The sequence below is a fragment of the Phyllosticta capitalensis genome, assembly GCF_038381095.1.
Source record: "Phyllosticta capitalensis strain CBS 128856 chromosome Unknown BKA78scaffold_7, whole genome shotgun sequence".
Taxonomy (NCBI): Eukaryota; Fungi; Ascomycota; class Dothideomycetes; order Botryosphaeriales; family Phyllostictaceae; genus Phyllosticta; species Phyllosticta capitalensis.
The window spans coordinates 1166191-1194178 of record NW_027117445.1 but is presented as its reverse complement, the minus strand read 5'-3'; the positions used below and the strand labels follow the sequence as shown (position 1 = coordinate 1194178).

The 27988-nt window shown below is 55.6% G+C and overlaps 9 protein-coding genes across 9 annotated transcripts; 6 read left to right on the top strand and 3 right to left on the bottom strand.

The window, feature by feature from the left end:
* Nucleotides 1-73: 73 nt before the first annotated feature.
* On the top strand, nt 74-2643 carry BKA78DRAFT_318887 (uncharacterized protein). The gene is made up of 4 exons (XM_066888814.1): nt 74-179; nt 271-430; nt 1268-1809; nt 1868-2643. The coding sequence occupies exons 2-4, from the start codon at nt 344-346 to the stop codon at nt 2424-2426; spliced, it is 1188 nt and encodes a 395-aa protein (XP_066742693.1). The 5' UTR covers nt 74-179; nt 271-343; the 3' UTR covers nt 2427-2643.
* Nucleotides 2644-4056: 1413 nt separating this feature from the next.
* On the top strand, nt 4057-5421 carry BKA78DRAFT_165185 (uncharacterized protein). The gene has a single exon (XM_066883160.1). The coding sequence runs from the start codon at nt 4325-4327 to the stop codon at nt 5135-5137; it is 813 nt and encodes a 270-aa protein (XP_066742692.1). The 5' UTR covers nt 4057-4324; the 3' UTR covers nt 5138-5421.
* Nucleotides 5422-9170: 3749 nt separating this feature from the next.
* On the top strand, nt 9171-11945 carry BKA78DRAFT_354357 (uncharacterized protein; the record flags this gene model as incomplete). The annotated part of the gene is made up of 3 exons (XM_066891718.1): nt 9171-9435; nt 9492-11507; nt 11572-11945. 3 exons carry the CDS (start codon nt 9171-9173, stop codon nt 11943-11945), a joined length of 2655 nt encoding a protein of 884 aa, XP_066742691.1.
* A 1728-nt stretch (nt 11946-13673) lies between these two features.
* BKA78DRAFT_165109 (inositol-3-phosphate synthase) lies at nt 13674-15817 on the top strand. The gene is made up of 3 exons (XM_066883158.1): nt 13674-13804; nt 13887-15462; nt 15518-15817. The coding sequence occupies exons 2-3, from the start codon at nt 14002-14004 to the stop codon at nt 15653-15655; spliced, it is 1599 nt and encodes a 532-aa protein (XP_066742690.1). The 5' UTR covers nt 13674-13804; nt 13887-14001; the 3' UTR covers nt 15656-15817.
* Nucleotides 15818-16210: 393 nt separating this feature from the next.
* Nucleotides 16211-17755, top strand: BKA78DRAFT_242891 (uncharacterized protein; the record flags this gene model as incomplete). The annotated part of the gene is made up of 4 exons (XM_066883942.1): nt 16211-16715; nt 16791-17115; nt 17173-17405; nt 17511-17755. Coding segments are annotated over 4 exons (1308 nt in total), but the record flags the coding sequence as incomplete, so codon positions are not given.
* A 2452-nt stretch (nt 17756-20207) lies between these two features.
* Nucleotides 20208-22187, bottom strand: BKA78DRAFT_354354 (uncharacterized protein; the record flags this gene model as incomplete). The annotated part of the gene is made up of 2 exons (XM_066891717.1): nt 20208-20346; nt 20410-22187. The coding sequence occupies 2 exons, from the start codon at nt 22185-22187 to the stop codon at nt 20208-20210; spliced, it is 1917 nt and encodes a 638-aa protein (XP_066742688.1).
* Nucleotides 22188-22522: 335 nt separating this feature from the next.
* BKA78DRAFT_354353 (pseudouridine synthase) lies at nt 22523-23952 on the top strand (the record flags this gene model as incomplete). The annotated part of the gene is made up of 2 exons (XM_066891716.1): nt 22523-22565; nt 22625-23952. The coding sequence occupies 2 exons, from the start codon at nt 22523-22525 to the stop codon at nt 23950-23952; spliced, it is 1371 nt and encodes a 456-aa protein (XP_066742687.1).
* A 695-nt stretch (nt 23953-24647) lies between these two features.
* Nucleotides 24648-25931, bottom strand: BKA78DRAFT_297168 (uncharacterized protein; the record flags this gene model as incomplete). Its single annotated transcript, XM_066886725.1, has 2 exons — nt 24648-25769; nt 25839-25931. The coding sequence occupies 2 exons, from the start codon at nt 25929-25931 to the stop codon at nt 24648-24650; spliced, it is 1215 nt and encodes a 404-aa protein (XP_066742686.1).
* Nucleotides 25932-26669: 738 nt separating this feature from the next.
* Nucleotides 26670-27626, bottom strand: BKA78DRAFT_332363 (small GTPase superfamily; the record flags this gene model as incomplete). Its single annotated transcript, XM_066889975.1, has 7 exons — nt 26670-26779; nt 26830-26932; nt 26982-27026; nt 27078-27257; nt 27311-27406; nt 27490-27543; nt 27597-27626. The coding sequence occupies 7 exons, from the start codon at nt 27624-27626 to the stop codon at nt 26670-26672; spliced, it is 618 nt and encodes a 205-aa protein (XP_066742685.1).
* Nucleotides 27627-27988: the final 362 nt, after the last annotated feature.

The following is a 27988-nucleotide window of genomic DNA, read 5'->3' as shown; positions in this document are numbered from 1 at the left end:
TGAGATCTGCATTCAATTCGCCATCTTACACACAGTATCCCTGAAGATGCTCGTTCTAGAAAGCAGTAGGTGCAGTATTCTAATGAGAACATTCCCTGTCGGCTGAAATGTCGCGCCTTACACACGGACTCTTCCGCATCGCAAGTCTAAAAGAGGGGTAGCACTGTTGGGTGCACCGAGTAAGTTGAGACAATCCGGGGTGTGGGGCGCACATCTAGGCCTGGGGCCAGAGGCCACGATAGAGCCTTGTCTTTATTGATCAGAGGCCAGATAAGAGGGCATCGAAAAACTGAGCCAACCAAAACACGCCATTCAATCAAACAATCCAAAGTGTATTGCAAAAATGCATCAAGAGCAAGGAGGAAGTGGTAACGCTCCGTCTGCGAAATTTCAGGTCGGGGCCTCTGGTCACCAGTACAGACCAGCTAAAGTAAGTGTGCGAAGCAGCAGGCATCAGGACCCCTACAGCCCTACAACACCCTGTTACCGTCATCTGGGAAGTAGCCAAGTACCCGTGATACCAAACGGGACCCCCACTGGCCCACGACACCCCACATTCCCACATCCCCGCGAATCCAAGCTACAGCACCGACTGTATGGCTCTCGGGACCGGCCCGTCGTCCAGTTAGTCAAGCTGCTCCGCTCTGTCGCCACGAGGGCTGCTGCAATCTAGCAGGCGGCTTCTGCCACAGACGCACTGTCCTCTTTGTTCTCCAGGATGCGGGTAGATCTTCCGCGTCCGATAGACTGAAATGACAAGGGGGCGCAAAGCCGCAATGCCAATTGTGGAGGGCATGCCTCGAAATCGCGGGTCCTTGAAAGGGGGCGTCTCTTTATTTGGTGCCCAGAGGCGCGCAAACTTTCGAATCTTTTCAATTGGATCAACTACTTGCAAGAAGTTGACAATTGATTGAAGTGGTAAGTCGCGAGCGATAGAAAATCGTGAAGCTGATGCAAGCGATTTTGTAGGTGTCTGGGGAAGTGAGAAAAGACTTTTTTCGAGCTGCTACAATAGCATCACAACAGGCCGCAAAAGAAGCATCCCGCAAAAGAGGCATCAACTCAAGGCAGAACAGGGGTCTTGGAATGCTCCCTGTATACACGTAACTGTATTCGGTGATTTCAAGGCCCCTGTTGCCGCATGAACTTTTAAGCGCTCAGCCTTGGAGTTGATATTTTTCCCGTCACCCATCGTAGCGTTTTTCCGCAAAGGCTATCACAAAGTGAGATTTTGATGATATCTGAAAAATTGACAGCATTTTACCAGGTGCAGTCAAGGAGTCAAGATGGCAACCTTGCATCGCGTGGGTTGAGTCATTTAAGTGGGTCCGACTTCCGACCACAAAACTCGCGGCTCGACACCGTCTTCCTTCATCCATTGCAAAGAGCGACCAGAAGAATCAACAGGCGTCTGTTTTCCAAAGTCACAATTCAATTGACCATCGGTACCATGGCGGCGACTCTCACGCCCGAACAGCTCACCACCTATTTCAACCGCATCGAGTTCCCTGAGCACTATCGCCGAAATGTCAAGCACGACTACGACTTTCTTGCAGTCCTCCAGGCCTACCACATCAGCGCAATTCCATACGAGAACCTTGGTCTGCACTACTCCGCAGATGCGCACATCCCGCTGGACCTGCCCTCGCTCTTTGCCAAGTGCACTCAGAATGGCCGCGGCGGCTACTGCATGGAAAACGCTACCTTTTTCAATGTCGTGCTTCGAAGTCTAGGCTTTTCTGCCTACATGGCAGGAGCTCGTGCCCGGCCGCGCGTTGACTTCGTGCCACGGGGCGACTTTACTGGCTGGTGAGTTTACACCTAGTGCGAGTTAGGAAAGAACAGACAAAAGCTGAAAGACGGCCAGGATGCACGTCGTCAACATCATAACGCTCCCCAACTCCCCTACAAAGTACGTGATGGATGTTGGATTCGGCGGCGACATGCCCACCAAGCCGCTCCCTCTTGTGTCCGGCCCATCCACTCTCAACATTGGCACGCAAGAGGTCCGCCTCAACTACGCTCCACTACCCAAGTCGCACTCCAACAACCCCGTCTGGATCTATGAGTACCGCAACCAGCCTACGGACCCATGGAATGCTGCCTTCTCTTTCACAGAGACCGAGTTTCTGGAGCAGGATCTTGAAGTTTTGAACTTCTATACCAGCAAGGATCCGCGCTGCTTCCAGACGCGCATGGTACTTGTCGTCAAATTTTTGCGCGAGGGCGATCGCGTGTACGGGAAGAAGATGCTTATTGATGGTGTGATCAAGCTGAACGACGGTGGGAGAACAAGGACAGTGTTCACATGCGAGACGGAAGATGAGAGGACGTCCCATTTGAAGACCGAATTCGGCATTGGGCTAACTCCTTTCGAGAAACAAGACATCTTCTCGCGGCCGACGGCATTGAGGAAGCAAGATTGAGAGCAAGAGAGCGGAAGATGTAAAAAGTCGAAACATCCATATTCGATATTGACTTTACAGAAAATCACATAAATCCAAACATGCCGCCAACTTCCGTCTATGTCTTCTTCAACTTCTTCGTCGAGCAAGTTATATCACTGACCCGACAGTTCGTCGGTCCCTTCTTCGGCTTCGGAAAAAATGATGGAGGGTTCAGAATGTCCCCCGGCAAATCAAACGCACAGTAACAGCCGTCATTTTCAAGCCACGCAACCGACTGCCAACCCGGGTGACGTGTTCCGTCCGTGGTGTCTGCCAGGCACAGCCTGATGCAGTTTTTGAAGACCTTGTCGAGGCTGCGGTCCTTGTAGTTTTGTTTCCGAGGTCGGATATCTTTTTGTATCCCTGCGCATGGAATGCTGCGTTAGCGAAGGAACGATGGGGTAAGAGTTGCGTGGGTTTTGAATGGGCTTGCTAGGGTTAAGAGGTGAGTCTGGGAGGGCCATACGCTGAAGAAGCTGCACTTTCCAAACTTGTTGCACTCAGGGTCGGGGGGCTGAGCAGCAGCAAATGCCACCAACAGTGCGGTCAAGAAGATCCAAAGCCCTTGCATGTTGAGAGCCTTCTGGTATGAAATTCGGTTTCTTAAGGATGGTTGCGCGAAAACTGATGATTGCTGGACTTGCAGGCCTGGCAAGCTTCGGCGCTTTCGAAAGACAGGTAAAGATCTATTATCGTTAATGACGTCCCCCACGGCGACCGCAGACCTTTAAAGTCATGCCCGTCACTTCTTTCACTACCATCGCATCAGCAACTCTGATCAACCAACCAATTGCCGTTGCGAAACCGAACTCAAAGCAACCGAAGCTTCCGCCAGGGCGTATTTAAACCTCGAAAGAGGACGAATGACGGACATTCTTCACAGCCGACAGCATTAGCAAAAACACGGCACGTGGCTGACTCTAACCCAAAGTCTACAAAATTCAACTTGGCAATCACCTATAAGAACACAAGCAGGTTGCAGAGGCAAACAAGACTTGAGGCCAAGGGCCAGATCACTGGCATCGACTTTGAAAAGTCGGAGGGTCATAATGGAATTGGATGAGGAAATATCCCTGCAACAGGTGCGGTACCTGTGCGCCCCCGCGGTACGGTCCGGTCGCTACTTCTTCCTTTCCTGTCAACCATCACTCAACAACCAAAGATATAATCAATCAGTACCGGACGGCGGCTGGTGACGCATATTACTCAACAATCACCCGACTGCTAATTCATCTTTCTCCTGCTTGCTTTCTGCAACCTTTCTGCAACCCCGCATTGGCTTCGTCGGCCTCGTATGATGTCGCTGATGGTTGCCGCTTGTCCACTGGACGAACAATCTAGACGCGCCAGCCGATCGAACACCATGCGCGGCACGCGAATGGCGTACTGAAACTCGCCCCGAGAACCAACACCCGCCGCCATCGAAGCTTGCCCACAGTAGACAATTTATTCCATTCGCTGGATCATCCAACCTAGGTGTATCGGAGGGATGACATAGACGACATCGAGACGATGGCCACAGCCACCCGTGGGGTGTATTTGCATTCTTGGTTACGCAACTTGACGCCACACAAAGCAAACACACAACCTAGGCACTTCGTCTCGTCGACGCCATCACCATGCCAATCGGTTCCCCAAAAGGCAAAATTAACGCCCGCTTCCGCCGCTTCAGGCTCTTCGTATTTGGCAAATTGGTCGCCTCCTCCCGCTGTTAACAGGACACGCAGGAACCAACCGCCGCAGTAGCTGGGTTGCGTGTGTTGAGCTCGTGAGGGACTTCAAGGTACTTTGGTTCCGGAGCTGGTGATCAGGCAATGTGGGGGGGTTGAGGTTGGTCGTTGTGTTGCGTGAAGGTGAGGGGAGGACGGGATGGAGGAATGGTTGGGTTTCGCGGATGGTTGTCGGTTCTCTTTGGATTTTCCTCCAGGAACCAAGCGAGCATCGCCATTTGCTCTGTGCAAAGATGTCTTTCGGGATGGACTTCGGGTCCTTTCGCATTTTGGTTGTCGGCATATGGTTCACTCACCCGCTTTCCCATCTTTTTTCCAGACTTTCAACGGCATTCCACTCACTCACCTCACCTACTCCCCTGCCAGATTATCCATTTCCCAGCCATCCTCTTTTTTCCACCACATATCTCCTTATTCACTTCTGCTCCTGCCCCGCCTCATCTATTATCGCATCCCTCAACCATGCTGCTCTTCTCCCAAGACCTCCCAATCTCGCCTCACCTCGCCTCATCATTTCAACTCGACGTCGAACCGTCAAACGCCGCAACGCACCGACCACGCTCCAAACTGCTCCAGGCATGTTTTCCGTCGACCGTTCGGCACGAAAAAAGTCAAAACACTCTGATGTCCACCGAGACCGACACCGAAGGTCGAAACGGTCGGCAAACAGTGGAGCAACGGACCGAAGCAACCGAAATAACCGAAAGAACGACAAGCGAGGAGGGGACGCCGAGCGCCGTGGAGAAAAGAGACCGCCCGCGGATGAGCCGTCGAGCCGGCCCGGTGACGCGATTGCGCCGTCATTGTGATGATGCGATGGATGGGGGCGTTGACAGGACTCGTGAGGGAGGTGGTAAGGGGGCCGACAGGCAAGAAGCGGGGTGGGAGACTGGCTTCAGGGGAGCGCTCGAGAAAGAAAGGAGCCCACTCTGGACAGATGTGGGAAGCAACAGCAGATGAGTGCAGGAAGCGCGGGAGCTCGTCATTGCCCAAACCGTCGAAACCCGGGGGTGGCAAAAAAGCCCGCAAGTGCCACAGGGACAGAACCAGGGGGAGGGGGGGGAGGAATTGGGGAATGACCAGTGAGCGCTTCTCTGAAGACAGCGTCTCGGAAGGGTCTTCGGGGTCGCACGCACGCAAAAACGGCAATCAAACACGCCAAACAAGGCGCGCGGATGCTTTTTTATACTGATGAGCGCCGCCGCTGCCGCCAACGACGTCTGTCGGAATAATGACTCGCATCTTTATACGAGGAGAACGAACTCAGGGTCTGGTCTGTCCGTAATGGTAATAACGCAACAGACGACGGGTTCTATCTTTGGCGCGGCGTGCGGAAAGATTTCGTATCTGAGAGAGCGAGGGGAAGCGGGCATGCTGTCAACGACAAGAATCTCTGTCGTCTTTTTTGGAACTGCCCACAAGCGGAGCGCGTCAAATCTGCTTTCCGTTGATGCTGACGGAAAGAAGAGATTCCGGCGGCTCGATCCAACTCGATTCAATGCAACGCCAAGTCCAACCATCTCCATATCAAATCAGCGCAGCACAGCCGGCAAGTGGCCGACGCGAATATCTGAAACACGGGCACCATGAGCGAGAGGTGTGTCGTGCGTGCGTACTTTGTCTGTGTGCACACGTCTCTTCAGCAGCAGGTACGGTCTCTGTGCCGTCATAAGGGTGGTTGGCTAGTCCAATGCAGCCCGGCAAACGAGACCGGGTAGGCTGAAGTCTCGACACGACGGTCCCGGCGCTGCCTCCGTGTGGTATCATCGTCATCAGGATGGGCGAAGGCCACGAGGAGGTACGAACGGAGAGGCGTTTGCTTCGTAGAGGTTGGTCGGAGCGCAGCAAGGCGAAGGACCGTCCCTCCTCACCCCCATCTGACAATTTCAATCCGCCCCCCAGTTGAACCCCTGTTGGTCGGATTGGGCGGTCGGTGCGTGTGCGTGTGTGTAGTGGTGGAGAAGCGAGGAGATCATACGTCATGCGGCACGGATCGGTCACCGGTCCCACGGTGGTTGGAGCTTCTGCGGTTAGTCGCGGGCTGGAGTTGGGGTTTTGGGGCGGTGGAGAGGTGTTGTGGTGGAGACTGGAGATGCGTGGGGATGCTGCGATGCTGCAGTGAATGTGGATTGTGGGGTGGTGCATGCTGCTGATTTGGGTCGGATTTGACGACCGGCTCCAATCGGCAAAGAAGGACATCTTCCATGGGCCTCTTGAACAAACGGGAACTGTGCGCCGCGCTGAGTCGACTTGAGATCAAAAGCATGCAGGTTCCTGGATCGAAGCTGCAGAGAAGTACTGGCAGAGTTCCTTCGACTGCCGGGACTCCGAGCTTACAATCCACTGGGATACTTGATCTGGATTTGTGGAAAGTGTCCTGGGCATGCTTCCACAAGTCAAAGGCAGCATCTCGAGACCCGCGCAAAAGGCGCGAGCGAGCATCATTCCACATCCTCGGCGTCAGCATCGGGGTTCATGCTGTTCTCGGTAGCAAGACTACCACTGCCGCTTATCTCCCCTGGATAAGCCACTCTCGCCAATGCAGTGAGAAAGCAGGCAACAGCCGCATCAATATTTTCGGATGTACGGGTTAAGGCATGTAGCTGCACCACGGTGTGTCTGTGAACCGAGATTTGTATTTTCAGGAGACATGGAGGCAAAGCAGGAATAGCAATGCGGGCGTGTAGATCGTTGGGGCTCTGCTCTAATCGAGCGGCCTCGCCTTAGAGCCGCCATCGGCTGCCGAAGTGACCGTCTTTGATGCAAGAATCGCGCATAGCATCCTAACACGCTCAGCATTTGGCATGAAACCAAATGTTTGAGAGAAATGGATCTAGGCGGCTCTTGGCTGGCAATTGGAAGCGATTGCAGGAAAATCTTGTCCTGAAAATTCAAATATTTGCGTTGCGGATTGGACAATGGGCCGGGAAGGAGCTGGATCGAAGTCGAGTATATGCATGTGTATTTCCAAATCGTGCATGAGAGTACCGATGCTGACAAAGGTCGAAACTGCTGTCAGGTCAGCTGTTGACATTCTGAGCAGTGACTGAGGAGACCAAGGCTTGGGTGGCAAGGTCGTGTGAGGAATCAGCATAACGACGCGGAGATTCTTGAAGGCGAGCCCAAGGATTATATCCTAGCAAGCAGCGGTCTTGGACCTGGGCACAGCCCATTGTTTGCTGGGATTGATCTGCTAGGGACCGGTTTCGAACGAGCATAGCGAATGGCGACAGGGCCCTTTGGAATTTTGCGACGGCTTTTTTGATTTCAGGCTCGCATGTTTCGTGCCAGTCGTCTCGGCAGTTCAATGGACCATGCTAATGCGTCATAATTTCAAAGTCCATTTGGCCTAAGGTTGCGGCCCGCTGGTCCCTGAAAGCTTAGCTCGCATACAACCCGGCCGCAAAGGTGCCGTTTGATGCAACTGTGATTCTATCGACCGGCTGGAAACGCTACTCACAGCCGTCGCGTCAACGGAGGAGGTCTTGTTAAGCCAAACGACAGTTGACACAAGCGGTTTGTGGATCGATGTGGTGCCGTGGGCAACCGGCATGGCCGGTAAAGTCTCGAGAACGAATAGGAAACATTTTTCAAAAGACCAACGGAATGCAGAATGCGGAAGAAGAACTGAGACTCGATGGGAGAAGGAATGGTTTAATAGAATCAATAGAGAAGAGCCTCAGGCGAATGGTCGGCGATTGGTAGTCGGGCTGACGAGTTCTCAGGGCGCATTTGCATTTTGGGACCCAAGGTTGACCGGGTGCCGGCGTGGAGCAAATTCGAGTCGAGTTTCAGGCACAGTGGAGTGGTAAGCTTGATGTTGGTGCGGCAGAGAGGTGTAGTGGTAGGAAGAAGGCTGAAGAAGAGCAAAAGAAGCGAGCAGTGTCTCAGCAGTCGAGCAGACAGAGGTAGGTAATGACGATGATGCCTGGAGATCTCCCGCGACGCTTTGGCGGTGTCGAGGTCGAGGCGATCCTTACGTAACGTGACCCTGAGCATTTTATCACAGGAATGCCAAGTTGAGGAATCATCACAGAGGGACCAAGAGATGTCGAGATATGACCGGGCACAGTCTAGATAAGGGTCCCTTGTTTGGTCGTCTTTACGCCCATATTTACGCAGGGCGCGCGTCCTGACTGGCCGTGGAGCCATTATAGGCTGAGTCAGGCACCCCGGGGATCATCAGGGGCTTCCGCATCCGGAGGCACGCCGCCCGAATCGGCACCTCTCAACCATCAACAACCGCCGAAGTCTGCTCTGTTCCCTGCAAAATCTTCATATCTCACATCCTCGTGGTCATTGTTGCTGTCGTCGTCGCTCCAACTCCATGGCCGCCACAGTCGCGAGCATGCGCCGCCGGCCGGACGACACATTGACTCGCAGTTTCAATCCCGCGACAGCAACGAGACTCCAGCTACTGCACCATGAGATGCCTCGAGCACCGAATGCTCCAGCACGCACAAGACGCATGCCAGGCCAAGCTCCATGCCCACATGGCTCGTCCCCTGCCCCATTCAAGCCTCCTCCGAACGCCTCTGCAGCTCTCTAATAATGCTCTGGCCTGCACCCCAATCCGCTATCCCTCTCTGCTGCTACACCCCATCCCCCCGCTGACGTTGTGCTTTGTGCCGCTACTGAATCCTTCTCTCTTGTCTTGCATCTCTGTTTCGATCTCTGAACTACTTCTCCCTCCTCCATCCCGTCGTGTCTTGATACCTCCTCCCGACTCTATATCCGACTCGCCAACTCCCACAACAAGACCGTCTTGGCCGCTCTTTTCCCGCCAGCCTTTTCAGGCTCCCGCATTTTGTCCCAGTTGAAAAACATCTACCGAGCCACTTGGCTCTGCTTCTGCGCGAGTTGCGTCTATGCCGGCAAGGCGTGATTTTGCCCCCTTCCAACAACCAACGCACATATCCAGTCCACCAAACCAAGCATCGCATACAAGAGGCACCAACACTAGGGACGGCGCCAGCCGCCGACAGCGCCAGCCATGGCCGACACCATGAGGCCGGTCAGTTTCTTGCCCGGCATCAAGTGTTCGGATTGTGGCGTCGAGGTGGAAATCTCGATGTTGGCCGACCACATCTGCGCTGGAACCCCGGTTGCGCCATCAGCCGCCCCAGATCCACCACCAACTCAGGAGGCCGGTCTGAAATCCATGAGGAGTTTCTTCGACCGCGCAGCTGAGCTTTCGACCAGTATGCTGAAAGGAGGTCGATCAGCGCCACCAGCCAACATTGATTCAAAAGCAGCAAGTGAGTACTTGTCTCGAGACCGTTGCCAGACCCTCAGCTCTAACCACCCATACCAGACTCACCGTTTCTCGATCCCAACGCCTTGGACCCCGAATCTCCGACCAAATCTCAGGGTGGATTATTGCCAAGGACACCAAGATCTGGTGCAAGCCGAACCCCTCTGAGCCCCAGACCTCCCAAAAGTGGCAATATATTGGAAAGAATGAACGCCATTGCCCCCGGTCCATTTGACCAGCGAAGGCCATCACCATCGCCGAAGCCGTCACCGAAAAAGGCATCCCGTGATCAATTTCCCGTTGGATCTCTTGGCGCGAGTCCGTTTGATGAGTACGAGAGACCGCCTTCACCGCCCCCAAAAGCTACGCCGCCACCTCCCAAAAAGGACGAGTCAAGAGAGTCTCGCAGCCGGTTCCACAAACGATCAGAGACATTGAGTAGTTTGAGGAACCGGTCGAGATCGCGTTCGACTCGCGGTTCATTTGGTGATTTCCATCGCCGGCATGCGTCGACGGTCTCGTCAGAGAAGGCCGCTCCGGTAGGACTGCCACAAGGACCCAAGGCGAGACCACCTCCAGCTCGGCCAGCGCGACCCCAGGACGTCGACGAGTTCCTCGAGCAATTGCAAGAAGAAAAGACGCCTACTCCTGTTGTGCCAAGGCCATTGACAATCCGCAAAGAGTCCATCTCTACTGCCAAAACACCAATCTCTTTACCGCGCAGACCCTCCGACAAAATCCCTCAATCACCTCCTCAATTCTCTTCTCCCCCACCATCGAATGATTCGGTCCCAGAGTGGTGGCAAAGCCCGAACAAGGTCCAAGCCAAGGAAATTTACGTTCCGAGCGAGCGTCTCGAGAGTGAAAACGCAAGAAGATTCCCGCGACGAACATCGAGCAAAGGCGTCAACAACATGCGCCCTGGCTACGATGACGCACCGCCATTGCCCGTCACAGGTCTTCGACGACCTCCTGCGTTGTCTCACGCTCCTTCTGATTCCGCTTCTTCTGAGAGTTCAGGCTTTGATGGGCGCAGCCGTGACAGCACCAACTCAACTCCTCCCACTTCTGCCGGTTCAACGCCAACAACAGACTTTTCGACCAGGGCGATTGACAAGAATCCTTTCGTTGGTCGCAAGCCATCGAGTGGAAAACTCTACGAGCCTTACCGCTCTGGCGCATCCATCGAGCGACCAAGGACGGCCAATGGCCGACGAGGAACTGATTCAAACGGGTCAGGGGCCTCCACTGAGCGCCCAGGTACTTCGGGTAGCCGTCCAGGAACCTCGAGTGGGAGACCTGGCACTTCAGATAGTCGCCCGGGAACTTCGAGCAGTCGAAGCAGTCGACCCAGTACTTCCCACAGCCGCTCCGCGACAGTGAGCAACCGTCAAGCGCCTCCAGTAGCGCCTCCGGTCTTGTCGCCATATGCAAGTGACCGTTCTGAGTACTCGGATCGCCCGCGCACCTCGAATGGCCGTCCAGGAAATGAGCGCCCGAGAATGCCGTACGAGTTTGACGCTCCAGACTCCCCTTTTGCCCGCTTTGACATGCCGGTTGAACGCCCAAGCACCTCTAACGGACCTCGCCTTCACCCCTCAACCTCCCGTCCAGACCTCAATGCAGAGCTGCCTCCTGTGCCTCGCAAGAGCCCAAGTCGGCAAAATCTGCAACAAGCTGCGCGACCTGCGCCTCTTCCCCCGATCAACACCTCTGTCCAGCCTCCCCCTTCTCTTGACCAACCCGAATCTCCCATGGACCCCGCCATTCAAAAGGGCCTCTTCACTCCCATCAGTCTCAGACCGTCGGATTCGTCGGCGTTCCCCGAGATTTCCACCGTGTTCCAAAGCGCTGAAAAGCCTGCGCCCCCGCCAGCTCGCGAGAGCGTCGAGAAGCCTCCCATGCCTCCTATGCCGGTCTCAGCGCCCAAATCGCCGGCCCGTCCTCGGGCTGATTCTGCTGGCAGGCGCACTACTAGACCGACCAAGGGCAACTGCCGTGGTTGCGGACAGGCAATTGTCGGTAAGAGCGTGAAGGCGGCTGACGGTAGCCTTTCCGGGCGCTGGCACAAACAATGTAAGTTATGCGCATTGCGAATGTTTCATCCTCAAGCGAATACAATGCTAACGCGGCCCACCAGGCTTTGTGTGCATGACATGCCGCGCCCCCTTCGTAACGACCGACTTTTACGTCCTCAATGACCAGCCATACTGCGCGCGCCACTACCACCAGAACAACGGGTCGCTCTGCTGTGGCTGCGACACGGGAATCGAGGGCCAGTACGTCGAGTCGGAGCGTCGGGCCAAATTCCACCCGCAGTGCTTCCAGTGCGGCATCTGCCGCGTGACTCTGCGCGACGACTACTTCGAGTTCATGGGCGTTGCGTACTGCGAGAGGCACGCGTTCCACGTTGCGCGGCAAGCCAACAGCGGGCCGGGCAGGGGCGGCATGCTGATGCCCGGTGGCGCGAGGAGGAATCCAGAGAGGCGGCGAACTCGGTTGATGATGATGTAAAGAGGGACTTGATGAACGGACGAGAGCCCATCCGCGGTTTGGTCGCGTTGTTCCGGCTGCGACTGGCTGGAGCGATGGACGAGATGCCGACGGACCATGTTTTGACGTGCCATTTTCTGAGCGATCTTTCCTACTACCGCTGCTCTTCCTCTTTTGTAAATGCCTTATACCCTATTTCTTACTGGTGGACCGCTGCAGCGCTGCCCGTGGGTGGCAGCTAGCTGGCGGCGGGTGGACTTTTCTTCTCTGTTGCTATACCCACGCCACAGCTCTTTTCCCTCTAGCATCTCATTTACCATGTACTCTACCATCATGTGTCTGGAAAATTTCATTTTGTTTGCATGTCCTTGCGTCGTTGGGTAGATCGATGGTCGTTGTGTTGTGGCCAAGGCGGTCGAAAAATGCTGTCGGAATTTGGTTCCCAGCGAAAGGCAGGATGGAGTTTAGCGAGGTCGGAATCTGGAATCCGGCGCGACAGCGTCTGTATATATAGTCCGCAACCTCACCTCTGCTTCTTCTTTGGGCTGACGATATCAACTGCTTGTTGTCTTGCTTTTCTGATGCCAGAGATGTGAAATGGCTTCATCTGAATCGTCGTGACGCATTCGACCTCTGCTTCTCCTATGGCCAGTCAACTGCGACTCGTTTGGCACCGACATTGAGAATGACGAATGTGCTGCTAATACGCTTCTAGACCGTCAAGTTTCTTTCCATTATGCTTCTTGTTCGTTCTTCACCTCGTTGGCTGGAAGATTCGGCTGGTGCGCTAGAAGCTGTCGTCGCTGTCTAGCGGACCGCCGTCAACCACGTTTCCTTTCCAAGTCGCTTTTCCTTCTCAAGTCAAAAGAATCAGTCAAACAGTTTCTTTCCAAATCTTCTTACCCCTCGTTGGACCCTGGACGACCTTCTCGCGCCCAACTCGCCCGTCAGCATGTTGGTGTTCGCAGCCCCTCTCCTAGGTGTTCCCCCCTCGGAACTTGTGCGCCCGACCGCACCGGTTAGCGCAGGGCGTCCGGTTATCGACGCAATAGTTGCCTACGGCAAAAGCGTTGGCTAATTGCCATTACCACACGGTTCACTGGCACTGCAGGCCTGATGAGGATACGTGGCATGCACGCAGTCAGAGCGAGGCCATGAAGTTGCGCATCGTCGACGCTTGCGCTGCGTGTTCCGGTGCTCCGGCTCGAAAGGGGAAGCTCAACGCGCCGGTGCCAAGCTGCGCTGACGTCGCGTGACGGGTCCCAGCGTATGTGGAGTGCAGAACCACAGGAACGCCGCCGGTCTACACGTCGGTTCTGCACGCGCGAACGAGTACGTCTGTTTGTGGTATCTCATTTCGAAATGCTTCTTGGCGGGCCAACGGCAGACAGCCTCCAGGATGCAGACAAAGCCAATATGGGCATCCCGCGGCTTCCAGGCTTGGACGGCTCCGTGCCGCGCTCGTTGACCGCGCTTCCGGTGCGACTCGGGTCTCTGGCCCATCGAGATCCGCTTGCTATTACTTGAGCTAAATTGCGCTAGCCGTCGTTTTCGGCCTAGCAAGGCCTTCTTATCGGGTCCCTGGTGGTGGCTGCATCCTGTCCGTCCGCGCACATGCGGTGCCCGGCCCGGACGAGCGAATTGTGGGAGCCCCGCTGTGCTTGCGTCGGCACCCTGATGAGCTGATGGGGGGCAAGCTGGGTCGAGCTATCCGTGTCGTATAAAGAGCTGCCTACGCGCCGTCCTCTACCACCTCTTTTCCTCTGTACAGACCGCTCAGTTTCGTTGCAATTTACACCTCCTGCGCTTTCCCAAATCGCTGCAAAAACATTCAGGGGCCATTGCCCAGACCTAAACATTTTCTCCAATCTTCTCAACTCGTGAGTAAACTTTTGCCGCCCTTGGAGTCGACTCTATCCCAAGGCTGCCGTGCTGTGAAATGTGTTTTGACGGCGCCCACAGTGTTCACCACCCTTTCGCCGGCCGACGCACTTCCCCTGCTGGAGGAGCATCGGATTCCCCCTACATCAGATAAGCTAGTATCCACAGCTCAGCCTCGAATCACCTCTACCCCAAAATGGCTCCCCATGCAGACTGCGATGTTGCCAACGGCAATGGCCGTTCGGCTGCTGCCCAGGCCGGCGAAATCTTTGCGGTGAACTCGCCCAACGTGTCTTACACAGACAACGAAATCAACACCAAATACACCTACCGCACCACGTCGATTGAGACGTCCGAGGATGGCAAGCTCGTTGCTACCCCCAAGGAGAGTGTGTACGACTTCAAGGTTGACCGCAAGGTCCCCAAGGTCGGCATGATGCTCGTTGGCTGGGGCGGCAATAACGGTACCACCGTCACTGCCGGTATCATTGCCAACAAGCGTGGTCTCGTCTGGGACACTCGCGAGGGCAAGCAAGCCGCCAACTACTATGGCTCTCTGATCATGGCCTCGACCGTCAAGATTGGCACCGACGCAAAGACTGGCAAGGACGTCAACATCCCCTTCAACAAGCTCGTGCCCATGGTCCATCCCAACGACCTCGTGGTTGGTGGATGGGACATTAGCGGCATGAACCTTGCCGACGCCATGGACCGGGCCTGCGTTCTGGAGCCGACCCTGAAGCAGCTGGTGCGCAAGGAGATGGCTGGCATGAAGCCCCTTCCCAGCATCTACTACCCCGACTTTATTGCTGCCAACCAGGAGGACCGCGCCGACAACGTGCTGCCTGGCTCTGTTGCCTGCTGGGACCACGTCGAGAAGATCCGCCAGGACATCCGTGACTTCAAGGCGGCCAATGGGCTCGACAAGGTGATTGTGCAGTGGACTGCCAACACTGAGCGCTACGCCGATATGGTTCCCGGCGTCAACGACACGGCAGACAACCTGCTGGCTGCCATCAAGAGCGGCCACGCTGAGGTGTCGCCCTCGACCGTCTTTGCCGTGGCGTCGATTCTCGAGGGCACGCCATTCATCAACGGGTCGCCGCAAAACACGTTTGTGCCGGGAGCCCTCCAGCTCGCGGAGAAGCACGGCGCTTTTGTCGGTGGCGACGACTTCAAGTCTGGACAGACCAAGATGAAGTCGGCGCTGGTCGAGTTCATGATCAACGCTGGCATCAAGCTGACGTCGATTGCGTCGTACAACCACCTGGGCAACAACGATGGCAAGAACCTGTCGTCGCAGAGGCAGTTCCGCAGCAAGGAAATCAGCAAGAGCAACGTCGTCGACGACATGGTGGCTGCCAACCACTTGCTGTACGAGGAGGACGAGCACCCGGATCACACGGTCGTCATCAAGTACATGCCTGCGGTTGGCGACAACAAGCGCGCTCTCGACGAGTACTATGCCCAGATCTTCATGGGCGGCCACCAGACCATCAGCATCTTCAACGTTTGCGAGGACAGCTTGCTCGCCAGTCCCCTCATCATCGACCTCGTCCTTGTGGCGGAGATGATGACTCGCATCCAGTGGAGGCGCGAGGGCGAGGCCTTCAAGGGCTTCCACTCGGTCCTGAGTGTCCTCAGCTTCATGCTCAAGGTAAGATTGCTACTGCTGGAATAACCTCGACGAATTTGTATTGACCAATTGACAGGCTCCGCTCACGCCGCCGGGCACCCCCGTTGTCAATGCCCTTGGCAAGCAGCGTAACGCTGTCTTGAACATTTTCCGCGCTTGTGTCGGCCTCGAGCCCGAGAACGACATGACGCTGGAGCACAAGCTTTTTGCTTGAGCGGGAGTATTGCTATGGGGTAATATGGTGAGTGTTTGGCTGGGTGCTGCATTCAACATGAGTGCTTGCGGCCGAAGCGGAAATGTGCTTCAACGCGATTTTTGAACACCTGACTCTAGTCACTCATTCAATGCCAATTTGAAGATCATTTTTAAGACTTGAATATTTGTGGAGTGGCATTTGTAAACGAGCCGTGAGGCCTCACTCGTAACGGCTCAGTCAGGTTCTACTGCCACAATTGTCGATTTCGAAGAATGCCCCTCTTCACTTTTCTCGTCTGCTCACCCAACCCACCACATCTTCGCTCTTACCACCAGCGGTCCAATGCCTTCCCAATCTGCTTCCATTCAATCCTACTTTAGCCCTCACCCCTCATCCTCACCCTCCAAACCACCCGCGAGCAGCTCACCTTCAGCTCATCTCGCCCCGCTCAGCGCCGCCATGGCGTCAACGGATTTTGTCGCCGGCGACGGCTTCTCATCCTCCGAGCGCTCCATAACATCTCCCAAAACCACCACCGCAACCGACTACAAGCAGCTCTTTGTGGCGCCCAGCACGCGACCCTACCAATCCGTCGCCATCGCGTCTCTTGCACCCAGCAGCGCCGCTATCACCTTTGTCGGGCGCGTCGTCAACATATTCCACTTCGCCAACAACAACCAAAAGCCACGCGCCGCGACAGGCTGCTTGCGATTCATACTGCGCGGGCTCGACGGCACCGGCCTTGTCACTGTGCGTCTGTGGTATGCCGACACTAAATATCCGATTCGGCTGGGCGCAAAGATCGCAGTCTGGACGACGCATCTTGGGTTGAGTGAGGATGGCAAGTTGGCGCCTGCTGTTGCGAGGCTCTGCGCCAGTGTCTTTCCGGAGAGGGACCGTGGGTGCCATGTGCAGGTGAAGAACGAGGAGGAGTGGGAGGACAGGGGCGTCGAGAAGTGGAGCAGGCAAGCTGCGAAGGCAGAGTTGATGACATTGGAAGGCTTTGCACGAGGAGGCGTCGATGTCCCGGATGCGAGGGTGATGGCCTGCGTCAAGAGTGTGGGTGCGAGAAAGAAGGGTGTGCATCTCTGCTCTTTTCGCTCTTCTCCAATCTCCAAGGGCTTATCCCACTAACGCTGCGCTTCTCCAACAGTGACCCGCAAAGACAACACCGTCACCGAAAACGTCACCGTCCACCTCTTCGACAACACATGCACCGAAGCGACCCTCACGCTCTGGGACCACTCCACGTACTCGGCCAGCACCTGGAAGCCCAGCCAGACGGTCCTGCTGCTGACCAATCCGGGCTACCGCACCAACCCTACGTCATCCAAGACATGGCTGGCTCTCACATCCGCGACGACTGTAGACGTTGATCCGCCCGTCCGCGACGCTCTCTGGCTGCGCGCCTTTGCGGCTCGCCAGCGCAGAAGACAGGATAACAATCCCCCTTTTCCATACAAGACTTTCAAAGCACAGTTTACGACCGTCACCGAGAATGGTGAGTCCGACAATGAGGACGAAATTGCAGACAGCACGACGAAGAAGATAGTCCTCACTCCCGTCAACCGCGTCCTCTACACCCTCGCCTCGCTCGACGCCATGGCTCGGTCTCGCCCTTCCTGTCCCATGACGGGCTATCTCTCGGTCCTGCTGATGCCGCTCAACCTCGTCTCAATGCACCAACGCCACCACCTTTTCAGCGGCCACTGCAGCCGCTGCAACTTTGCACTCCACGCCAACACCGCCACGACCACCTGTCCTTCCTGTTCGCCCCCATCATCCAATCGCACGGACAAGTCGCAGTCACTGCCCTCCTCCTGGTCCTCCTGGGAAGGGCTAGACAGCGGCACGGCACATCCAGCAGAGGCAGTATCAACGACGGCGAGACTCGTCACGCTCCGCCTCAACCCGCGAATCCTTGGTCACATTATCGACGAGACAGGCAGCGTGGCGTCAGGGAAGCTCGTCTGGCGCGAGGAGGCGTGGGAGGAGCTGTTCGGGCTCCCAGCCGTAGAGCTGGCGGCGTTGGACAGGGAGACGCTGAGGCGGTTGGAGGCGCGGTGTGCGTGGATACGCATCAGTCTCTTTGTTGGCCTTTGGAGCGAGGATGTGAGTGTGGGAGAAGAGGGTCAGGAGGGTGTTGAGAGTGAGACGGTGGGAAAGAGGGGTGTGGCGCATGAGGGTGCGGAGGTCGTCAGGATGTGTGTTTTGGGTGTGAAATTGTAAGAGTGAGGGAGAGAGACACGCGAGCCCAGTGTCATGACTAGATGTCAAAGCGTTGCTTGCAGACAAAAAGCGGCGCTGCCCCTGATTTTGCGCTGTCTTGCAGACACATCTCCAGTCTATCTAGCTTCCATAGTCGTCATCTTCACCCAGATGCTTTGAAAATATGAGCTTTCTTACATGGATCTTTATCCGAGCAATTACTCGCTCGTTCCCCATTTCAGGGGTTGAATGTTGGAATTCTGTCTGACGCAGTCCGAATGCCTGAGCGCTCTCCTGGGATGTAGAATTTGGTGGTGGACGTAAATGTGCAGAAACGGTTGCCATGAGTTGATTCGGTGGACTCCGTGCCATTCAAATGCTTTCGAGAAATGTCGCCCATCGGCAGCACACTGCCAAGGACAAGCCGAAAAGGGGAATGGTGCGAACCAAAGCGGGAAAAATACGGGTGGATCTATTCTCCAGGTCCGAAGGGATGACTCAACGCATGGAGGGGGAAAGGGCGAATGATGAGGGAAGGCATAAAGCTGCCATGCGGTCGAGGGAGAAGGAAAGTTGCGAGGTTGTTGAGATGAGAAGACGGACAGTGTGGAGAGGGTGTGGCAAGGCAAGGCCCAAATGAGTGCTCGAAAGGGAAGCGGCGATTTGATGTTGTCTGGCTACAGCAACTTGAATCCCGAACGAAGTACGCGGGAACGAGGAGACGAAGAAGCAGGTGAAGAAACCATCGTGGAAGGAGAGAGTGGCAAACGCGTCAGAAAACGAGACGAGCCTTTGATGCGATTAAATATTCAACCAGAGTAGTACGTTCAAATTGGCCTCTCCGTCATCCTCATCTTCGAGGGCCCGCGCAAGGCGAACCGCTCGATGAAAAGGCATTTAACGCAGAAGCGTTCGCATCAGCCCTCGGTAGTGCTACGAGGGCGACACTGTGACGTGAACGCGTGGGCAAGCCCAGAGGCGCTCGAGCGTCAAGGTTCAAAAAGAGGCCGTATCCACCCACCCAGGATTTTGACGAGCATCCTTGGACTCGGAGAAGAGCAGACAACGGGGGGTGCGTGCAGTGGTGTGGTAGGGGCGAGAGCGAGGGACCCCCTTTCGGCAGTGTGGCATCTCGGCTGAGAATTATTGTTTTTCATTGACAGCTCAGTCTGACAACGAGAGACGCCCGCCGCCGCCGAAGCGAAGCAGCTAGTGTACTCTCCGGGAATGATTGGTGCTGTGACAGGGGGAGCCGTATAATACGCAAGCGAGGCGTCGACGACTCAGGACTTGTTTTACACCGCGTCCGTCGACGGTGGCTCTTCTGAGGAAAGAAATTTTTGGGGGATGGGAGGGAAGGCAGTCTTATATACTCGAGGGCCATCGAGCGAAGCCCGCTAGATCTACTGCCGAACCAGCCGTTGAGATTTGGAGTCATAGGAAAGTTGGAGTCAGGGGACTGTTGCAAAGAGTGGTTCATGGCTCGCCGGAGAAGCGTCGGTAAGTCACCTGCCATGTCAATACATGGGTGGCATCACCTCCTTTGAGGATATAATTTGTAAAATCCAGTTCACCTTCATGGTAGTTGAGTAGTGAATCACATGTGACCAGATGATTTCCAGTGCTGGCTGTGATTTGCTCATCGGGTTAAGATTCGGATGCAAGCTCGAATCCCACGGCTATCATCTTTTGTTTTGTTGTTCTGTTCTTTTTGATCTTTTCGGTGTCGCTTACTAACGCTCCATGATCGACCTCTCCCTGGACTCGCAGATACCTTGGGAGAGCCTTCGAGTCATACAATCAGCAGAGAGCGAGCGACGACGGTTTGGGATAACACCACTGTTCTCTTGGACACCCGATTAGAGAACCCACAAATTTCGTAGATGCATGACATAGCTTTCAACACTGCAAAAGATGCTAAGAAAGGAAAGGCAAAAACTCACTTCAGATCAATTCGAATTGCACTGCACTTCTATGCTGAGGCTTGCTTGTGGATACCACCGCACTAAAGCGCCTCAATCTATCCACCAAGATGAGGCGTGCCAAGTAACTCAGATTTCTCATCACGACCCGGCAAAAGAAGGAGAGGAGAGGAAGGAGATGATGAGATAAAGAGGCCAAGACGCGTGTCGTCGCGTCGCTTGCCAATCTAGCTGAGATAAAGTGCCAGCCCTAGCCCAGGTATACCGCAGTGCGCCGGCCGTTCTCCCCAAAAGTAAACGCCAAGATGACCAGAACCAGATGATGAAGTCGTGTTGTTACAAGAGAGAGGGGTGGGGATGAGGAGGTGGATCAAGAGTTTTTTGTACAAGGGAACGATGGAGAGGAGGGATTAGCCGGAGAGGAGAAAGATGCGGAGAGATTAGAAGTGACGTTGGATGGGCTGCCGGAGTGATGACGGGGCAGAAGGGCCCCCGGCGCCGTTACTGGATCCGCCCAGACCCAGTTGGAGCATGCTCTCCTGGGAGTCTGCCATTTCGCGAATGCGCTTGATGAGATTGCTGGTGTTTTTGTCAGTCCAAAGTTCTCTCGAATAGCTTTGCGAATCCAAAGGCGGTACTCACGTTACTGGCAGATTACTCCGCAGCTCCTCCGACTTGACAAGATCAATCGCCTCTTTCCTCTTGGTATCGTGCTGATCCAGATGCTCTGCGATCATTGCCTGTGAGGGCTCCGTGCTTGCGCCATACACCTTATGCACGCATCCATCAACTGTGCAGCGCCAAATGTCGCCTGGCGAGTTTGCTTCCACGGAAGGAGGAGCCTCTGATTTCAGTGATGGCAAGAAGCTGCCAAGAGGGGTGCTAGCTCGCGAGCTTCGGTTGGCCGCCGGTGTTTTCCACCGCAACGGCAGCTTTTCCTTGGAATCTTCCTGATCCGATTCAGGTGGAGAGAGGCCTTGAGCGGTCCGCACCTGAGAGCGCTTCCGCTGGCTAGTTTCCCAGTCATTTTGAGATTTGCGTTTGTTTGGCGAAAGGAGGCCTGCATCGTCTGAGTCGCTTCCATTCTCTTCTCCGCTACTCCTGTGGTGCGATTTGCCACCACTGGCGCCTTTGCCCGAGTAGTTTGCGCTGCTTTTAGGTCGCAAAATCGAAGACCTGCCCTTTCTTGCTCTTCGGCGCACTTCTACAATGTCTTCCTCAGAACTAGATTCAATACCAGTGACAGCTGGTAAAGTCGGAGCCGGGTCGGGCAGCGGATCTCTTCTCCGACGGACCTGGAGCTCAGAGGCCCTTTTCAGGGCAGCCGGCGCAAGTCGAGCGGTTGAAAGCTCAGTGTAGAGGACTGTTTCAGTCCACGCGACCGCTGACTTTCGTTTCTTCGCCATCATCCACATCAAATTCGAAGCGTGTGCTCGAAAGTAGTCGGCCGCAACCGCCTCGTCATCGACCTCGTATCTCCTAACCATGACCTTGGCGCAGTTGTCGATGCTCAGATCGTCATGCGGCAGAATTCCTTGGTCATTTGCTTTTTGCACCAATTCCCATAGCACCTTGGTCTCCCACCAGTTGTTGTCCTTCTTGGGCGGTCCATCCTTCTTTGATGGTGCAGAACTGATTGGGGTCGGTCGGGCAGACTCTTTCCGCGCCGCGGGGGCATCAGCCATTTCGACATCTTGGGCGGCGGCGGCAGTCTTTGTCTGGCTCGAGGACTTTGCCCTTTGTTTTCTTTCAATGCGCTTCTTGCCCGCCTTCTTGCGCACCATGTCCGCATAGTCATCGGGAAACTCGGCCTTCAGACGCAAAAAGATGTCCGTGTAAATCCATGGAGGGTCGTCCAACTCTTTTCCCGTGAGCATGGAAAGTATCAGAAACTCTCTGTGACCATAGATCATCTGCTTTGCAGCCTTTGCGTTTTGATATTTCTCTGGCCTTTCCTTTGCAAGGCGGTTGAAAATTCCCTTTGCGCTGCCGTCCAGGTCGCCTTCGCGATAGACGTCCGCGAGGTAGTAGAGCACGTCGATGGCATCAACCATGCCTTCGAATATGCCGCGAAAGCTGCGCGAAGGCTTTATCTTGTACCAGCCCGCCTCACCAGCAGCCCATATTGCCACCTCGCCATCTTCGTATTGACCGTATGCGAAGCGCGTAACGTTGCGGACTACGAGCTGGGTTCCGCGTGGTTGAGAGTTTATCAGCAGGTGGGCCAGGTCCGCGTCCACAGGTTCGAGGCGTCCTGTTACGTTGACGGGCGTAAGGGTGTCTGCGTGGAGCAGCGTTGATATGGCATTGGTTTCGACGTCGCGTACTTCCGCATTGGACAGGACAAATTCGGGCCATTCATTGTCGTCGGTGATGGCTGGATCGTGGGGTTTCAGGACTTCCGACTCGTGTACGGGCATCTTGCGGTGAGTTTTTCGTGATTCAACGCAGCAGTCGATGTGGACATGCTGGTACTGCGCGTCGCAAATGGATTGGCGGTGGTAGGCAGCGGAGGTGAAGCGGAGATGGCCTTGTACCGCGGCGGGCGCGTTCCTCTCCCCGGTCTTTCTGTTGCGGCAACGACCCGTGCGCGGCATCACCAGGGCTGAGCGGCCGGTGATTGGCCGGCGCCTTTTCTCGGTCCCAGACTTTCTTTAGCTCCCCCAAAGCTACTTTTTCCCCAACTAAACGCTTCCTCTCCTCCATGAAGAAACCATACTACTACCTTGAGAGAGTGATCACATCGCGACTAACCATGGCACGAGCCAACAGCCCCCACATCCTCCAAGGAGTTTTTGGTATGCGCAGACTCACATCTAACCTATTTCCAAGTCGGAGCTAATTGGCAGACTTGCAGCAATCAACAAGCCGACGATTGAGAAGCCCAAAGATCCAATGGACCACATGAGCTCGCAAAAAGTCCTCGACGAAGTCAGCGCGCAATTCGACCGCTCCAAAACCTTCCAACCGCTCCTCGAAGAACAACAGCGCAGCGTGCGCGACTGGAAGCGCCAAAACGGCCGGAGACCCAAGGGCCCCAACCGCGCCAAGAAGGTCAAGATTGGCCACGGAGGCACGCTGGATCCGCTGGCGACGGGCATCCTCGTCGTCGGCATCGGCAATGGCACAAAGTCCCTCTCGAAATTTCTGGGCGGCTGCTTCAAGACGTACGAGGCGACGGTGCTCTTCGGCGCCGCTTCCGACTCGTTCGACGTGTGTGGCAAGATTTTGAAGCGCGGACACTACAGCCACATCACCAAGGAGTTGATTGAAAAGACGCTCGATGTGTACCGTGGCAAGCACATGCAGAAGCCGCCCATCTTCTCGGCCATCAAGGTCAACGGCAAGAAGATGTACGAGTATGCGCGCGAGGGCAAGGATATCCCCGATCTGGACGAGCGACCCGTCGAAATATCGGAGTTGGAGCTTCTCGAGTTCATGCCCGGTGGTACACACGGTCAAAAGTACATTTTGGAGAATGCGTCGGCGGAGCCGGAGGCCCCCGAGGAGATGAAGGCCAACGCCGACAACCTGATTGAGGCCTCGCTCTCCAAAATTACAAAAGAGTACCGCGATGCGCGGAGAGCCGAGAGCTCGAAGACGGACGATGCTGCGGAATCTGGAGACTTGAAGAGAAAACGCGACGGCGAGGAGGACCAGACATCAACCAGCGAGCCTCCAATCAAGAAGACGCGCGCCGACGAGCCCACCGAAACGACGGCCACCGACGGCACCCAAGCGCCCGCCGCCCGCATCCGCATCACCGCATCCTCCGGTTTCTACGTGCGCAGCTTCCTCCACGAACTGGCCGTTTCCATGGACAGCATAGCCGTCATGACGGCGCTCAAGCGTACCAAGCAGGCCAAATTTGAGCTGGGCAAGAACGTGCTCGAGTGGGAGGAGCTCAAGGCCGGCGAGGACGTTTGGGGCCCCAAGGTGCAGCAGTACATGGGCGAGTGGATGAGGAGCGAGGAGGAGAGCGGCGAGGTGCAGGTGAAGCCGACGCAATTGGCAAAGTGGGATTCGAGAGGGGAGAGGGTTGAAGCAAAATTTGCGGAGCAGAAGAGTGAGAGGAGGCCGAGCCAGGAGAGGGAGAGGGGATCGCGGTCACCGGAGAAGAAGCGCGAGGAGCAGAAGACTGCAAGGCAAGAGTTGGATGACGATGACGATTTTGGCGACATGTGAGTGAGGGTAGATACCTCTTCATTTTTGGGCCGATTAAAAATTTCCATTTCCCCTCTCCTGCAAGTCTTTGCCGGCAAGCATCAACGCGCCCATCAGCCGCGCCTCCGAACATCTTTTGTTCCTCGTTCAGACCCATTATGCTAAACCGTTGATTATGACATTGGTTAGCATAGCGCTGGGCCCAGAGCCCTCGTAGAAATCCAAGCTGATTATTTGTGGCGAGCTATTTTCACTCATCCACAGAGACACCACACAGCAGACTAGAGATGCATCATATTCTTGCATACCTCGGCATGCCGCTGCGCACGCTCGCACGCAGCCAGTATATACTGTCAGCCACGTACACGTGCGAATTCTCTCTGCCCATCCAGTCCAATACAATCCACGCTATGAAGTCCAAAGGATCAAAAGAAAAGACCAAGAAAAATTTGGACACGAAGAGAAAAACGGACGACGCTTTGATTTCCGCCCAAGCATGTAGTGTAGAGAACGCCGAATGAGATAGATATGTACATGAGTTTCCGTCTAGGAGGCGACGCCAAGAACCAACCCAAAGAAGATTCACAGACGAAAAGAAGTCGGATGGAAAGAAACAGGGACAGAGGTCAAAGGTTTTGTCTGTCTTTTGCCAGAGATTCGTAGGGGTATCGATTGGCACAGCGGATTACCCTGTCTTCAGTTTGTGCGAGCCCACGCTACCGCAATGGCTCGCCGGGCAGCACCGCCGCATCGACGGCCTGCAGCTGCTCCTCCTCCTCCTCCTTCGACTCCTCGTGGTTGATGAAGACGAAGCTGCCCAGCACAACGATGGCGCCCAACCAGTACACCCAGTCGCTCGTCTGGCCATTGATGACCATCTGCCCAATGAGCGAGCAGGGAATCGTCATGCTCAAGCCGACCGTCACAATCAGGGGGCTCGTCAGGAGCATCGAGTAGGCCCAGCAAAAGTCGGAAACGAGCGACGACGTGCTGTTGACGAGGACGATGGCGAGCACGCGGCCGGACGGCGGAATCTCGAAGCGCTCGATTCCCGTCAGGTGCAGGATGACAAGGCCGGGCCAGAGGAGCAGCACGTTGAAGAGGCCGACCAGCCCAAAGAAGAGCGGCATGCTGACGCGACTCTCGTCCCCGATGCGTTTCTTCATGAGGACGGCGTAGAAGCCGTACATGACGGCCGACAGAAAGGCGAGAAAGTCGCCAAGTGCGATTTCAGCGCCGGACTTGGCTGGAAAGGTGCCGCGGTTAGCGTCCGAGTTGTTGGTGCCAGAGAAATCGACAGTCGAAATGAGGACGATGCCGAAGAGCGAGGCGAAGACGCCGATGAGCTTGCGAACCGTGAATTGCTCGACGCCGATGAAGGCGCCGCAGAGGAGCGTCCAGATGCTCGAGGTGGAGGTCAGGATTGTGGACGAAGCGACGGTCGTATGCTCAAGACAGGCGGCGGTGAAGTAGTTTGCCACGAACCACAGCCAGCAAAACTCGAAGCTCAAGCGCGCCGTCTCCATAAACGACAACTTGGCTGCGGCCTCGTCAGGGCCGCCTGTGAGCAGCGTCCGCGAATTGATCATCCCATCCTCAATCGACGACTCTTCCTGACCCAGAAACCGTTCGCGCTCTTCTGCCTGCTCCTCTGCCACCACCGGCGAGGTACGCCGAAGCTTGAGGCCGCTCTTGACCACGTCTGCCAGCGCCTGGATTTTGCTCGGATCCTGCCTCCACTGCCGCACGAGTACCGGTGCCAGCGGGATGATGAAGAATGCCGTGTTGACGTAGGTGACAAAGTACGGCTTCGAATACGTGTTGTCGGCAAAGATGGTCTGCAGACGGCCAAGTTAGCTGGATTGCAAGAAGAGTGGGGGGGGGGACAAGTCGGCGCATTTACGCACGCTGGCCAGGAAATTGGACGCGGTCCACAGCACCACAGTCACTAGCAGGAGCGCGATGCCCAGCGTGTGACGCCATGCTTGCGGCAACCCCATGCTGCTGGTGCCTCTGCCAGTCCACGTTCTCTTTCCGAGATCTGTTGTTGAGAGGGCGGCCGACGGGGTGCGCGCGGGCCCGGCAGGTCGGAATGGAAATGCAGTGTCCATGGCGGGGAACCCCAAAGTCTTTGTACTCCGTAAAGGGCGACTGGTGGGAATGGGGATAAGGAATGACCAGGGTAATAGGACCACGGAAAATGCACGATGATAAGGAGTGGGTGTGCTAGGTCGACATGGGCTGCTCTCCGCACCAGGACTTTAGAGGAGGACGTCTCCGACGAGTGAACATAACCAGATGCGGATCCAGCGCATGAGGGAGAGAGGGAAGAAGGAGTTGAGGTGCTCAGCTGGCTGGCGGACGAGGAGAGTTGATCTGCCTGGTAGGAGCGCGAGGCGGCACTTTCGGCTGGGGCGCGTGGGTGCACCAACGGAACGAGGGAGCCCCGTGCCACAGATCACCCCATGCCCTTTGCCCGACCATCTCGTCATGTGTCGCTATCGCCTGTCACGCTTTGGGGTTCACTGTTGTTGACGACGTGTTGCAGATATGTACAGTGCTCTCTCGACTACCTATTCCACCCGCCAGCCAAGAATGCGGCCTCCTGCACTACTTGAAAACCGTAAACAAATGAAGCCTAAAACGCCTTGGCCATGAAGCTCAATCAGTCATGTAACATGTCCTTTGCTGTATTCGCCTTCTATACAAGAACCGGCGTGGCTGTCGACCTAGCGGTGCTAACAGGCGCAGCCGTCCCGATCATTGTCGAGGTTGATGGGTATCGTGTCGGGAAAGTCCTGGTTGAAGTCGCTGGCTTCTTCCTGCGCGAGAGCCTGTCTTGCAATGACTGCAGTGCCGTTAGCCGTGTCAAGCTGGCCGTCGCTATAGCTTGCTCACCTTCAAAAGCCTGCTCGACATTGATAGCTTCCTTGGCGCTAGTCTCGAAATAGGGGATGCCACCCTTGGAGTTGCAGAAGGCCATGGCGCGCTTCGTCGAAATCTATAGCCCCGTCAGTCTCGGTCTACGTACGAGTAACTGGTAGTCATGCCATGCGCTTGCTCTCCTCAACATCAATCTTGTTGCCAATGACGACCTGCTCCGCGTCAGTATGCAGCTACGACTACCAGCACGGAGGGCTTCGTACGAATGGGAAACTCTCGGGGTCCATGGGGCTGGCCTGGATGAGGAACTCGTCGCGCCAGCTGTCCAGCGTGTCGAAGCTCTTTGCATTGTTCACGTCGTATACCAGCACGCAGCAGTCGGCACCACGGTAGAAGGCCACACCGAGAGACTGGAAGCGCTCTTGACCCGCGGTGTCCCACAGCTATTGTCGCATCAGCCTTTGTCGTCCTGCGCTGCTCTTGCTTTTCCACCCACCTGCATGGTGACGAGGCGGTCGTCAACCAGGACCTCTTTGGTGAGGAAATCGGCACCAATCGTCGCCTTGTAGCTTGCGCTGAACTTCTTGTTGACCTGTAGCGAGCGACTCGTTAATAGATGTTGCGGAGAGGCGGGCGCGTGGTAAAGGCTGTCGGGAGCTCCAAAGGGATGCGTACATATTGGTTCATTAAGCTGGTCTTGCCGACACCGCTGTCACCAAGGATAATGACCTGTCAAGAATGTCAGGACGCATACTAGCAGCTCCAAGACTGTGGATGCAAACCTTGAGCAGAACCTTTCTCCTTGAAGCCATGGTTGGCGTGTCGGCGTGTCGACCTGTCGGTGGTGGTTGATGCTAAATGGGTATTCCTCCGATGCGGGTTGGATTTGGGACAAGAGGCGACGGGCGATGCGAGCGATGCGCCGGGCGATCTGCAAGCAAACGGAGGTCGAGTGTTTTGCAGGACAGGATTTGGACGTTGGATTGTCAAGGGTTGATTGACTGGGCTAGCTGCAGCCGATGGGCACGAGGGAGGTCGGTGAACCTAAAGCTTGGCTGACGGCGCACCGCTTTCGTTGGCCCGGCGAACGGCCACCCCAGTCCAGGCCCCACGCCTGCCTCACCACTGCTATAGTAGTGAGTCGAAGACACCATTTTCTTTGATAAGCCCTCTC

Excerpts from the sequence above, each read along its gene's own strand:
- BKA78DRAFT_318887 (XM_066888814.1), top strand. The coding sequence starts at position 344 with ATGCATCAAGAGCAAGGAGGAAGTGGTAACGCTCCGTCTGCGAAATTT. Across the intron at positions 431-1,267 it reads ACCAGTACAGACCAGCTAAA|GTGCAGTCAAGGAGTCAAGA; the intron begins GTAAGTGTGCGA and ends GCATTTTACCAG. Across the intron at positions 1,810-1,867 it reads CGGGGCGACTTTACTGGCTG|GATGCACGTCGTCAACATCA; the intron begins GTGAGTTTACAC and ends AAAGACGGCCAG.
- BKA78DRAFT_165185 (XM_066883160.1), top strand. The coding sequence starts at position 4,325 with ATGGTTGGGTTTCGCGGATGGTTGTCGGTTCTCTTTGGATTTTCCTCC.
- BKA78DRAFT_165109 (XM_066883158.1), top strand. The coding sequence starts at position 14,002 with ATGGCTCCCCATGCAGACTGCGATGTTGCCAACGGCAATGGCCGTTCG. Across the intron at positions 15,463-15,517 it reads TCCTCAGCTTCATGCTCAAG|GCTCCGCTCACGCCGCCGGG; the intron begins GTAAGATTGCTA and ends ACCAATTGACAG.